At 44.8% G+C, this 13,563-nt stretch overlaps 1 protein-coding gene across 1 annotated transcript in view; it reads right to left on the bottom strand.

Annotated features, from left to right (window-relative positions):
* The window catches only part of TDRP (testis development related protein), a 57,797-nt gene continuing 44,234 nt past the window's right edge, over positions 1–13,563 (bottom strand). The window contains exons 3-4 of the mRNA XM_025395299.1: positions 4,694–4,797; positions 1–2,947 (exon numbers count right to left, since the gene is read on the bottom strand). Of these exons, the coding sequence (XP_025251084.1) occupies positions 2,602–2,947; positions 4,694–4,797 (450 nt within the window). The 3' untranslated portion in view covers positions 1–2,601. The remainder of the gene's footprint in view (positions 2,948–4,693; positions 4,798–13,563) is intronic.

Below are 13,563 nucleotides of genomic sequence, written 5' to 3'. Positions count from 1 at the left end.
TTGAAAACCAAGGTTGAAGTTGCTCATTTATTCGTGAAAAGTCCACATGTGTTTACTGCATTCTAAAATGAGGCTAAATAGGAAAGGTGCCATTAGCTCTGAGTGATTAAAGCCATCGTAAGCAGATGCCAGTAATCATGCAAACCAATAATGAAAGAGCTTAGAAACAACATTTTTATTTTTAAAAAGCCTCAACACTAAGGAGGAACCCTTCTCTGAAGCCCATCACTTTCCTATTAAAAAATTTAAAAAGTACAGTAGAAGGAGCACAGGACAACTGTCTCCACACAGGGAAGCTGTGTGTTTACACAATTCAAACACCCAGAATAAAAACCACATTCTCCCATTCACTTGTGAAGATAACAAATTTGCTTTGGTAAGTTCTTTCAAGAAAAGATATTTTTTCTCCCAAAGCACACCAATAAATATTTATATTAAAAACCACAGTTAATTTAATCAGGCACAGAAGAAAAAATCATTTTTACATTAGTCTTTGTAGATAAGAAAAATCTGATTTACAGTGCACATTCCAATCCCAATCTGAGTTTGTCCTCAAATTTTGAGAAATAGCATAAAGAACTATTTTGCCAACTGTGCGTCACAATTCTATGATTGATGTGAGTTGCAGGCACTTAGCGTTCCAACAGAGGCACAGCAACCGCTGCCATCACACCACAGAGCTCCCCACTACGTGGGCAGCGTCCCCATCTCCCCACACACGTGTGATTTCCAGAGTTTCAAACACAGTGTTTACATTCCTGCGCAGCAAGACCATGTTAGCCAAAAACAAGCCTACACTGACTTCCGCTTGAAAGTATTTGCAGAAGTCATGAAATGGTGAATGTTTTTACTATCCCAGCAAGCACTTCTCTAGGGAGAAAGGCAGTTATGATTGTTTACCTGAGGAAACTTATGATTTGTCAACTTAACTGTTATATTAAAAATTATGAACTTGTCTCTGTATTATGGAACAAAGAAAACCTCCACAACTTCACCATTTCAAGGTTCTAATACAAACTGGAATTTTTGTTTGAACACCACTTGAAGCATGTCCCCCTTTCAAGACTTGATAAGTAAACTTCTTATTCTATTAAAAAAAGTAGATGATTGACAGAAGGCTAGATGGATGCAGACTGAGAGATGACAGACAGAGGGTAGGTGAATAGATGCAGATGATTGATAGGTATAAGCGATTGATACAGATTATAGATTTAGCTAGATGAATGGATGTATTAGGTTGATGCAAAAGTAATTGCTGTTTTTTCCATAACAGATGACAGATGAAGTAAACCTGTTCTATTAAAAAACATGCAGACGCTGGTAACACTGCAGTGTGTTCTGCCATCAGGCACACTCAGTTATTCCACAGGAACAAGTGGAAGGAACATCCACACGCATGGAACAGCACACAAGTGCATGCCGAGCAACTCAGGAAAGGGCTTTTGTCTTGTTTGTATGTGAGGGGAATGCACAGTGTAACTGGAGGTTTTATTTTGCTTTTAAACAAAAAAGAAAAATATACCTTTTCTTTCAAACCACTTTTACCTAAGATAGATATCTGCAGGACTTGCTGATAAGCGCCAACCTGCCAGGGACACATAACTGGCACCTGATACTGTGCAGGATCACATTGTCAAGGACAGTAAAGCAGACAGAAAAAGAACGCGCGAGATGCTCTCAAACTGGCCGTTGGTTCTTGTGGAGAAGACACAGCTTCTTACAGATCTAACACCAATCACAATCGGCATCTCGCTTTGCAAGAACAAACATAGGAGCCTAATAAAAAAGAGGCACTTCAGTATTTTATGCACAGTCTTCACTCTATAATGAGCAAGACAATGTTTCCTAAATAAAATTATCATCATATTTCTTTAATCTGTAAACAAAAGAGAGAGCAAAGGTTTTAAGAAAATAAAGGAACCGATTTAGAAGTTCAAAAGAGGTAAAAATAAAATTCCAAAAAAGAACCATGGTTACTATCCAGTGCACACACAAGAGGCTATTCCTCCCTCAGCAAAAGATGAACATGCATTTTAAGATACTGACATTTTACACCCAAATATAACCTTTGCTTTTCCAGTATTTGTTTAAATATTTGTTTAATAAGAACAAAGTTTAATTTGTCAAGTTAAACAAAATTTAACCTAACTTTGGAAGATTCATCTTACCTCCTGACTGTAATTTTCTGGCAAAAGAAAAGAACTGCATGACTGCTGCGTTTGTATGTGCTACACACAAGAAAAAGGGATAGAAGTCCTGACACAGAACGACGACAGAGAGCAGCATGAAGATGATTTGTGGCAAACTGCAAATCATTACTGCTGTATTATGGGACAGCATCAAAAATTCACATCTCCAGTTTCTGCAAAACATGGACTGATGGGTATTGCTGCAATAAGGCAATCAAATGTACAATCCCTGCATGTGTTCACCAAGGAGTCACAGTGTGTGTGAGAGAGTTCATTAAACAATGAAACAGAGGTCCAAATATGAAATATAGGCAAAAAGTAGACTCTATTCCTTCTAACAGAAAAGACTCAGCAACTACATAGTATACTAATAAAAGGCCACCACGTCGGGGCACACTTGCCACGCAGCCCCTCACTCCACCTCCTCCGGGCTGTCCGCCAGGTGGCCTTTACTCTGCCGTCGGATGCTCACCAGCCTCCCTGCTGAGCGCAGGCTCCACCTGGAGCTGTTTGCAGAGCTGGCCAGGCTGGTATACTTGGTCGAGCCCTTGGCGTCATCCTCCCAGCCTGACCAGGATGGGTGGCCACCCATGGTGTCCTCAGGGTCAGCCGATATGTCTTCAAGAGCAAGTTTTGGAGGCTCCCAACCTTCAATTTCATCTGGTTTTTTAGACTGTATATTCTGTTTTAAAACCAAATTGTCCCAAAATCCAGATTTCTTCTCTGCCTTCAACTCTTCTTTTAATCGTAAGTTAGTTCTATAGGAGATGAAAGAGTTACGTGTTGGTGACCCAGTGGTCTTAGGGCCTCAAGCTGTATCCATTTTACAAACATAAAATTCTTAAAATTTAAAAAAATTGTTTAGAAAACTAACACAAGTCTATATGAAAAGTTTCAAATATTAAAGTTAAGGAAAAATCAGTCACTACATGTTGTTAATGAAGTGTGTAAAAGCCATATTTTAGGACACCACTTGGCAATACATAAGCAAATAACTAGTTCTGACAAGAAATAAGTATTATTACACAAGAGAGATCCTCAAGGCAATAGGAAGGTAGTACTCAAGATTTTGAGCAAATCAGATCTATGAGAATCCAGGGTCTAGATTAAGAAACAAGGAGGGAAATCTATTCAATTTTTCAAATAGGTTTGCAATTGGATTATTAATATAGCAAGGTTGTGTCAAGCATTTAGTAGGTAATTTACTCAACAAAAATAAGAATTCAGAACACCATCTACTATAAAAAGGAAATGGTAGTGAGCGACAGCTACTGAAGAAAGATCTTCAACTACTCTTCACCCTGACTGTCCGTGAGCATCACCTGGGAACATTTGTAAGAACACCAGTGCCCAGGCCCTCTCCTCCTTCCAGATGCTGATGTATTAGCAGGTCACCTGACCGGTTCATCAGCAGGTGAACCAGTTTACCCGTCTTCTACAGATGAGGATTGGTGAAGTCACAGCTCCACCAGAGCACGCCAGGCCACGTGTCTGTCCTCAGTGCACAAAAGTGCAGAGAAGCAGACGGGGGGCCCACAGTCCTCAAACAAAAGCAAACTCTGTACTTGTCGACTCACCAGGATTCATCTTCTAATCAAACAACTTTCCATAACACAGAGTAAATATGCCATTGGTAATATCATTGGGTAGTCACTGAACTTATATTTTCAACTTTACACTTTTAAAATTCTGAAACACTGATGATAAATTCGCAAGGTCAGTTTAAATTTATTAAATTTTCTAAAACCTTTTACAGTTTACCAGTCAATCCTTTGCATTTTTAACAGTCGTTTTTTGATGTTGCTGTTTTGATTTGGCTTTTTTCTGAAACTACTAAAAATCTTAAGTGTGGCTACAGGCTGCTGTAAGGCTAATAAGTTCAATTTATAATTCTAAGTTATTTTCCACGTTTCCATAACCTTTCAAAATGCCAACAGAGACCCTCATGACCTTTTATCCAAAGTATAGTTTGTTTGTTTTTCATCGAACAACGCAACTCATTTCTTTTTTTTTTTTTTTTTTGAGACAGAGTCTTGCTCTGTTGCCTCAGCCTCCCAGAGGTTCAAGCAATTCTCCCACCTCAGCCTCCCAAGTAGCTGGGATTATAGGCATATGCCACCATGCCCAGCTAATTTCTGTTTTTTGGGTTTTTTTAAGTAGAGACGGGGTTTCACCATGTTGGCCAGGCTGGTCTCGAACTCCTGACCCTATGATCTGCCTGCACTGGCCTCCCAAAGTGCTGGGATTACAGGCGTGAGCCACCGTGCCCAGCCCATTTCTGTTTATTCACAAGGGGGATGTTAACTCCGAAGCACACATCACGAAGTCCATGACCATCTGCCACTCAACAGGGACAGATGGAGTGGGGAGGGAAACAGGGACTTGCCACACCCCACAGCGTGTCCAGTTACACTGTATTTATGCCATCAAGTTTTCACTTCTACCTCCTCAGTGACTTCCTCCCTCTCCTGAAATGATCATTTTCTTACACAATTGTGACTTACCCTTTGGACTTGGGAGATTTACATCTTTCCAGGAGATGCTGCTCATCATCTTTATTAAACAGTGAAGTCACTTCTTTCCAACCTCGGAAACTTGCTCCCTGAACCTAATAAAAGGTTAAGAAAAATGTCAAATGTGATGTCATGAATCAACAGAACTCTGCTTTCTACTCCAATAACCATGGAGTTGAAATTTAGAAAAAAGAATTGGCAGAACTTACATCTTAGGTTTCCATACCTGTGTGTACACAGTTTTCTCCCATTAGCTACTAGTCATCTCAGCTGTTTTGGTATGATGGTCATAACAGCTTAACAGCTTATCAGTGATGCTGAGTAATCTAAATTTAGTAAAAGACCAGTCAATAATTATACTTTGCCTAAATAGCTTATGAAAATGATGCTTAAAATCAGACGAAGCTTCCCTCACAATTAAGAATTAGGTCTCCTTAAAACTTGGGAGATTGGGCTGGGCATGGTGGCTTATACCTGAAATCCCAGCACTTTAGGAGGCCAAGGCAGGAGGATTACTTGAGCCCAGGAGTTCAAGACCAGCCTGGGGAACAAAGTGAGACACCCCCCAACCCCCGTCTCTATAAAAAATACAAAAACTTAGCCAAGTAGGGTGGCGCAAACCTGTAGTTTCAGATACTCAGGAAGTTGAGGAGTGAGGATCACTTGAGCCCCAGGAGGTCAAGGCTGCAGAGAACTGTGATCTCACCACTGCACTCCAGCCTGGGCAACAGAGCAAGACCCCATCTCAAAAAACAAACAGCAGCAGCAACAACAACAAAACACGTAGGAGACTCTGGCCTTTGAGAAGAGGCTGCTACGAGGTCCCCTAAAAGGGGGGCCTCTCCGAGGTCCCCGGAACAACACTGCCACTACCTTTAAGCGTCAGCCCCTCCATGGAGACAACGAGCTTTGCCCTAACCTCTACAAGTGTAGATTCTGAGAAGAAATAATTTGTTGACTGTAAACAAATGATGTTGTACAATTTTTTCATTTCTGAAATCAAGGTATCTTATAATTAACAGCATATTGGATACAATGAAATCCATTACTAAGAAGAAAGAATGGAGAAAAACATCTGACAACCTGGCGTGTGTCGAGGGCCCTTCATATTCACTGATGAACATTTCCCAGGGTTTATCATCACATTGCTAGGGCTGGGAAGGGTCTCTCACAGGGTGGAGCTAGCTTTTGAATACTTTGCATTGTTAAAAATATCATACAAAAATAAAGCAATCCTGAAAGCTGAAATGAGGCTGCAGGATGACACTGATCCAAGACAAAGATAATGAATACAATTCAATCAACCCTTCGAGGTAACCCAGTGATTGCCAGGTGCAATGCCTGGGGGTCTCCAGGGTGCAACACAGCCTCAAGAAGGGGCAAAGGGCAGAGATGACCCTGAAAACTAACCAGCGACTAAGGGGTCCCACTTTTATTCCCATAGGCCAGACCCTCAACTCCCTGTCTGGGCAGAGGTCTGCATCTGTAGACAGGGGGACAGGCCCTCCAACAGCTATGACTGGAGAGCTGTTTATGAATTAGGTCCTGGGATAGGAGCATGATGGCAGTACCCATGCCAAAGAAACCATCACAACAAAAACACTCGGCATCAGGTATCAGCTTTCCACATCACACACTGCACAAAAACCTATCACACAACCCATGTCATGCTGACAGCTTTAGCACACTTGCATGTACATCAGGTAAAGGATTACATCTGATGCTCAGGGCCCATGGCATGACAGAGCATGTAGCAGGATCCTATCAAGAAGTCTCAAGAACGTAATTCTAGAGGCTGACCCGTCTGGACTCTGGAGGAAGGACCAGGTGCAGTCACTATGTGCCCAGCACTGTGTGTGCAATGCCCACCTACCACATCCCTCACTCTGAGCAGTGCCCCATGGGACAGACACAGTGAAGCTTCATGACCTTGGGGAACTTGGCTCACGCAAATGGCCAGGAAGCAAAGCTGGAGTTTGAGCTAATGTCTCACTGCCAAGTTGTTACATTCACCATTCCCAGGCCTGCCCTGTCCCAACACCACTAGGCACAAGCCTGTGCCTCACCCCTCCATGGACTGCCCATCCCTTCCCTTAATCTGTCATCACTACCTTCAGATGCTATTTGTTCCACACACCACCCGCATGTCCTAAAGGTGTGATATGGTGTGGCTCTGTGTCCCCACACAAGTCTCATGTCAAACTGTAATCCCCATGTGTCAGGGGAGGGACCCGGTGGGAGATGACTGGATCATCGGGGCAGATTTTCCTCTTGGTGTTCTCATGATAGTGAGTTCTCGTGAGATCTGATCATTTAAAAGTGTGTGGCATCTCCCCTTTCTCTCTGTCCTGCCGCCATGTAAGATATGCCTTGCTTTGCTGCCACATAAGATGTGCCTTACTTCCATTTCTGCCATGACTGTAAGTTTCCTGAGGCCTCCCCAGCCATACAGAACTGAGTCAACTAAACCTCTTTTCTTTATAAATTACGTAGTCTCGGGTCGTTCTTTATAGCAGTGTGAAAACAGACTAACGCAGAGAATTGGTACCAGAGAATTGGGCTACTGCTATAAAGATACCTGAAAATATGGAAGTATCTTTGGAATTGGGTAATGGGCAGAGGTTGGAATAGTTTGGAGGGTCCAGAAGAAGACAGGGAGATGTGGGAATGTTTGGAACTTCCTAGAGACTCGTTGAATGGTTTTGACCAAAATGCTGACAGTGATATGGACAATGAAGTCCAGGATGACGTAGTCACAAATGGAGATGAGGAACTTATTGGAAATTGGAGTAAAGGTCACTCTTGCTTTGCCTTAGCAAAGAGACTGATGGCATTTTGCCCCTGCCCTAGAGATATGTGAAACCTTGAACTTGAGGGAGATGATTTAGGATATCTGGCAGAAGAAATTTCTAATGAGCAAAGGGTTCAACATGTGGCCTGGGTGGTCCTAACAGCATACAGTCATATGTGTTCACAAAGAGATGATCTGAAATTAGAACTTATGTTTAAAAGGCAAGCAAAGCATACAAGTTTGAAAATTAGAAGTCTGACTCTCCAAATGGTAGAAAAGAAAACCCTTTCTGGGAAGAAATTCAAGCTGCCAGCTGCAGAAATTTGCATAAGTAAAGAAGAGCCAATGTTAATTGCCAAGACAATGGGGAAAATGTCTCCAGGGCATTTCAGAGACCTTCATGGCAGCCCCTCCCATCACAGGTCCAGGGGCCTAGGAGGGAAAAATGGTTTCCTCAGCCAGGCCCAGGGTCCTGCTTCACTGTGCACCTCTGGACATGGTGCCCTGTGTCCCAGCCACTCCACCTCCAGCAGTGGCTAAATGGGGCCAAGGTATAGCTCCAGCCATGACTTCAGAGGGTGCAAAGCCCAAGTCTTGGTGGCTTCTACATGGTATTGGGCCTGCAGGTACACAGAAGGCAGGAGTTTGGGAGCCTCTGCCTCAATTTCAGAGGAGGTATGGAAATGCCTGGACGTCCAGGCAGAAATCTGCTGCAAGAGTAGAGCCCTCAAGAAGAACCACTGCTAGGGCAGCATGAAGGGGAAATGTGGGGTTGCAGCCCCCACACAGAGTCCCCACTGGAATACTGCCTAGTGGAGCTGTGAGAAGAGGGCCACTGTCCTCCAGACCCCAGAATGGTAGATCCACCAACAACTTGCACCACGCATCTGAAGAAGCCACAGGCACTGAACGCCAGCCTGTGAAAGAGGCCAAATGGGGCTGTACCCTGCAGAGCCACAAGGTCCATGGAGATGCCCAATGCCTTGGAAGCCGACCTCTTGCATCAGCATGCCCTGGATATGAGACGTGGCATGTAAAGGGATTATTCTGGAACTTTAGGATTTAATGACTGCCCTGCTGGGTTTCAGACTGTAGCCCTTCGTTTTGGCCAATTTTTCCCTTTTGTTATGGGTGCATTTACCCAATGCCTGCACCTCCATTGTATCTTGAAAGTAACTAACTTATTTTTGATATTACAGGCTCATAGGCAGAAGGGACTTACCTTGTCTCAGATTAGACTTTGGACTTGACTTTTGAGTTAATGCTGGAATAAGATTTTGGGGAATTGTTGGGAAGGCATGACTGGTTTTGACATGTGAGAAGGACATTACATTTGGGAGAGGCCAAGAGCAGAATGATGTGGTTTGTCTCTGTGTCCCCACCCAAATTTCCTGTCAAACTGTAATCCCCACACATCAGGGGAGGGACCTGGTGGGACATGACTGGATCATGGAAGCGGATTTCCTCCTTGCTGTTCTCCTGATAGTGAGTTCTCACAAGATCTGATCATTTAAAAGTGTGTGGCACCTCCCTGTTCTCTCTCCCTCCTGCCACCATGTTAAGATGTGCCTTGCTTTCCCCTTGCCTCCTGACATGATTCTAAGTTTCCTGAGGCCTCCCCAGCCACGTGGAACTGTGAGTCAAACCTCTTTTCTTTCTAAATTACCCAGTCTCAGGTAGTTCTTTACAGCAGTGCGTAAATGGACTAATACAACGTGATTACCCTAAGATTCCATTTTGGATATCATAAGGAAAATCAACAGGAAATGAGATTTATTGAAATATAAATTATTACCTATTGTTTCCATTGAAATTATTAGGAATAAGATGCCAAAAAAAATAGTCTCTAGTTTATGAACTTCAAACAGAGATCTTTTTTCTTTCTTTCTTTGAGACAGGGTCTCTCTCTGTCACCCAGGCTGCAGTGCAATGGCATGATCACAGCTCACTGCAGCCTCAACCTCCCAGGCTTGACTGATCCTCCCACCTCAGGCTACCAACTACAGGCATGCACCACGATGCTAATTTTTGTATTTTTTGTAGAGATGGGATCAAACAGATGTCACTGAAGAAGAAAAATCTACAAATAAAATTTACTCAGAGAGAAAAGCTTTCTAGAAATGAAATAAACAGTGAATGTGCACAACAAAAAAGATAAGTGGATGGTCTTCACTTAGATCCAGAAGTACAAATGTATGGCTGCAATATCTGGGGGCAGGGGAAGGTGAAACACACAAAGTTATGGGATTACAAAGAACAGGCCAGTGAGGCTCCCAGCAAGCCTCAGTGCACAGAGCTCTTGCTGTTCCCGCTCACTGGCCAGTGTCACCAGACTGAAGGTTCTCCTCTGAAGAGCCCTTTGTGAAGCTCATGGCCTTTCAGCCTTGTGTTCTGCAGTGCCTGGCTTACTACAGCATGCACCACTGGCGTCTGATGTCTCCAGACAGAACTGAAGCACACGGGGCACCAGTGTTCCTTTGCAAGGTCAGAGATGTGCTATTTCCTGTGCACTCTTGGCCTCCTTATCCTCTTCCACCAACTTCTTCACTGTTTATAAACTGTTAATTCATAAATTTTTAGTCTTTCTCACACATAAGCTTCCCAAAAGTCCCAGGGGAGCTGTGGGACTTCTACGGTTTCCTGGACCATTCTTCGGTAATGCTCTTCTCACCAGGAGACAAAGAGTTAACTGGCTCATTCTGTGTGACAGTAAATCTTCTCAGGTGTAAGGATCTGTCAGAGATCATTGACTTGGTACATTCCACTAGATTTTGGTGGCAAGGAGGAGTGGTTTCCTGATGAGTGGTCAGTGTTTTTCCTGGGAGCCACTTTCTGTTCCTGGCCCTCAGAGATGTCACCGCCAACCTGCCTTGAGCACTCTCACCTGCTGGCTGAGCAGAACAACAGCCACCTACCCAAGAACTAAACGCAGGCCACAGAAAGTGCTCCGGACAGCACCCGATGCCGAGAACAAGAGTCACGTAAATGCCTCAGTTTAATGAAGACGACAGTGATGGCAATGGCTCAGACTCCCAGAGCTTCCCATGAACTGACATGCAGAGCATCTTGGGCCACAGGCCATCTCAGAACATAGGCAAACAAGGCACATCCATTTAGGGACACCAGGTGACCCACACCCTCCCCACCCAAACCCCAGTGACATCTGGACAGTCATCTGTTCACGCAACGAATATTATCAAACCCATGAGACTGGAACTCACTCAAAGCTAACACAGCACTGCTACAGTGTCTTCCCAGCCTACGGGCCAGAGATTTAGGCCTCAGACCTAAAGGCAAATCTGTAACACACTAGCAAACAAAACCACCACCCAAAGAAGCATCTTAAAATGTGATCTTCAGAAACCCCAACGCACATTACACACGCTCTCCGGAGAGTCAGTGCACGTGGCTTGAACACAACTCACCTCTGCACACCAACGCCCCTGCTGCTTTTACGGGTATCTGCTGGCTTCCAGGGGCTCGCCCTTCTCCCCACTTCCTTTGCCTTCAAATCTCTTTTCTGTTTTGTTCTTACTGTGAGATACAGAAATGTCCTTATCCCCTAGGCAGCGCAGCAATGTGCACAGGGAACAGCTTCCTCTCCCTTCTAACTTCACTCACCCTCGGGATGAGGAAGTCTCAGGCCCACCCAAAGTCTGAGGCCCACAAACCTCACACTCAAGCATCTGGCCACCTGCTAGGCAGGTCAGTCACCAGCCACCACACACAGCACGGTAGCCCTGAGGAGGCCAGCCTTCCTGACAAGCATGCCTTAATCTCCCATTTCTGCATAGAATTTTTCAGGAATTCCACCCTTTGAACACCACACTGGGCTGGCAGTAGAACCCACATTTTCAGTTGTGTGGTCTCCACTAACCACACCAGTGTCCCTGTAGCACCTGGCTGGCTGCTGCACATCCCATCAGATGACCCTGGAGCTAGGGCTCCATCCCACCACCAGCCTCCTGAGCCCCTGCCCTCACATGCGCCTCCATGGAGGACCAGCAAGGGAATCCCTCTCTACTGCCAGGTGAGCAATTAGAAGAGGTTGGAGTCCTAGAAGGTGCACAAATAGACATGATCGAAGTGTGAGCATGAGGAGTGCTGCGAGGCCACCACTCATCCATTATGCGGGCAGACAACGGCCACGTGCAGCTGGGAGGAGCAGCAGATTTCAGAAGCACCTCTGGGGTCCCTAAGCCCAGGCCAGGCATGGTCCTTCTGGGGCCGAGGTCATCACAGCTGGACTTAATAATTCAGAAAGAATCCATCAAAACCAGACACCTTGGTCTCTACCTGAAGTCTCCACATTTCCCTCTGAGCATCCCCTGGGAGGGACGGGAGGGAAAGTCCTCGCCTGAGCACTCTGCTCCTGTAGCCAGCAAGGCTGGCCCTCGAGGTGGGGCTTCCTGAAAGGCCCAGGGAGAACATGGACATTGTCCTGAGGTGGACAAATTCTTACGTGGTGTCAGCGTAAGTGCTGCTCATGGTGTGGGGCATGAAGAAGAAAGTTCTCCTCTTCTGCAGGCAGAGCCCTGCGGAGTCTGTTCTATGGGAAGGACAAAAAACCCAAACGCGTCTTGGAGACCAGGGAGAATGATGGTAAAACATTCTTTAAAACAGAGATTCAATTCAGAGAGAAAGCGACATCCAAAACGATGAAGACAGATGAGATGTGCTGTAAAATGCTGGTGATGAACAAGAAGTTAGGTCACAGAAATGAGAAAGTAAGTTTCCGCACAAAACAACGAAAAATGATTTTTTTCCTGTTTTAGCTATACCTTAGTTGTAAAAAAGTGCTTCATGTTTCATGAAGAAAATTATGAAATATTGTAAAGAAAATTAATATCCATAATTTACCAAAATTATTCCTGTTAAATGGCAGTGTCTTATCAAAAATGTGCAGACAGGCCGGGACCTCTGGCCGGCACTGAATACACAGGGAGTTGTACACCTTGTCCGCAGGCCCCACCAGCGCATGTCCAGATCCTGTCCATGAGCACAGAGCTTGCGTATGGCAACCCTGAAGGCTTTGTTTAGAAGAATTGAACCTGCCAATCTTTACCTCCTGTAATCAGAAAACAGACCCTCATCTAACCAAGTGACACTCTCAGAAGTGCCATCCTTCATACTTAATCTCACAATTTGTAATCTTGAAATCGTAAACAAAATGTCCAAGATACAGTGCCATTTGCGTTTTCTCCTATTTTTCATCAAATGTAAAATTCGAGCATTAAGGTTTGATTTATCCCGATAAAGCAGATGGAAGTTTCTCCTTTTGCCACAGGAAGGGCAGGTGTACTGGACCCTGGCCCTGGGAGAAAACCTCCAGGCTGCTCCGGGAAACTCTGGGTCCTGACGACCAGGGCAGGAAAAAGCACAGCAAGGCTGAACGGTGACACCTGAGACCATCCCAATAATGTGGGCAAGATCAGGAAGTGTTACACCAGAGTACCTGTGAAGGACAGAATCCAGAGAGAGGGTTAACAAGAACATGAGCATAACGCTCGGGTCAGCTCAGTGCATGCCACATAACCTGCACCTCCCAGTTCAGTCCAGAGTTCATGTAATTTTAATATTTTAATAAAACAAATTTCCTGGTATATGTTTTTTGTTTTGTTTTGTTTTTTGGAGGCAGAGTCTTTCTCTGTTGCCCAGGCTGGAGTGCAGTGGCGCGATTTCGGCTCACTGCAACATCCACCTCCTAGGTTCAAGTGATTCTCCTGCCTCAGCCTCCCGAGTAGCTGGGATTACAGGTGATGGCCACCATGCCCGGCTAACTTTTGTATTTTTAGTAGAAATGAGGTTTCACTATGTTGGCCCGGCTGGTCTTGAACTCCTGCCCTCAAGTGATCCAATCACCTCGGCCTCCCAAACTGCTGGGATTACAGGCGCGAGCCACCACGTCCGGCCCTTTCCTGGTATACATTTTAAAGGTATTTAAGTTCATACGTCAGGACAAAAGAAGAAATCTTTGTTAGGCCAGGTATCCCAACTTCTCATGAGGAACACTCTGCATCACAGCGGGGTGAGCGTGTGCAGTGCCAGCATGGGACACGGTACAGATGGT

Source organism: Theropithecus gelada, chromosome 8 (assembly GCF_003255815.1).
Source record: "Theropithecus gelada isolate Dixy chromosome 8, Tgel_1.0, whole genome shotgun sequence".
Classification (NCBI taxonomy): Eukaryota; Metazoa; Chordata; class Mammalia; order Primates; family Cercopithecidae; genus Theropithecus; species Theropithecus gelada.
Note: the sequence above shows the minus strand (reverse complement) of the source record. Positions and strands in the feature narration are given on the sequence as shown.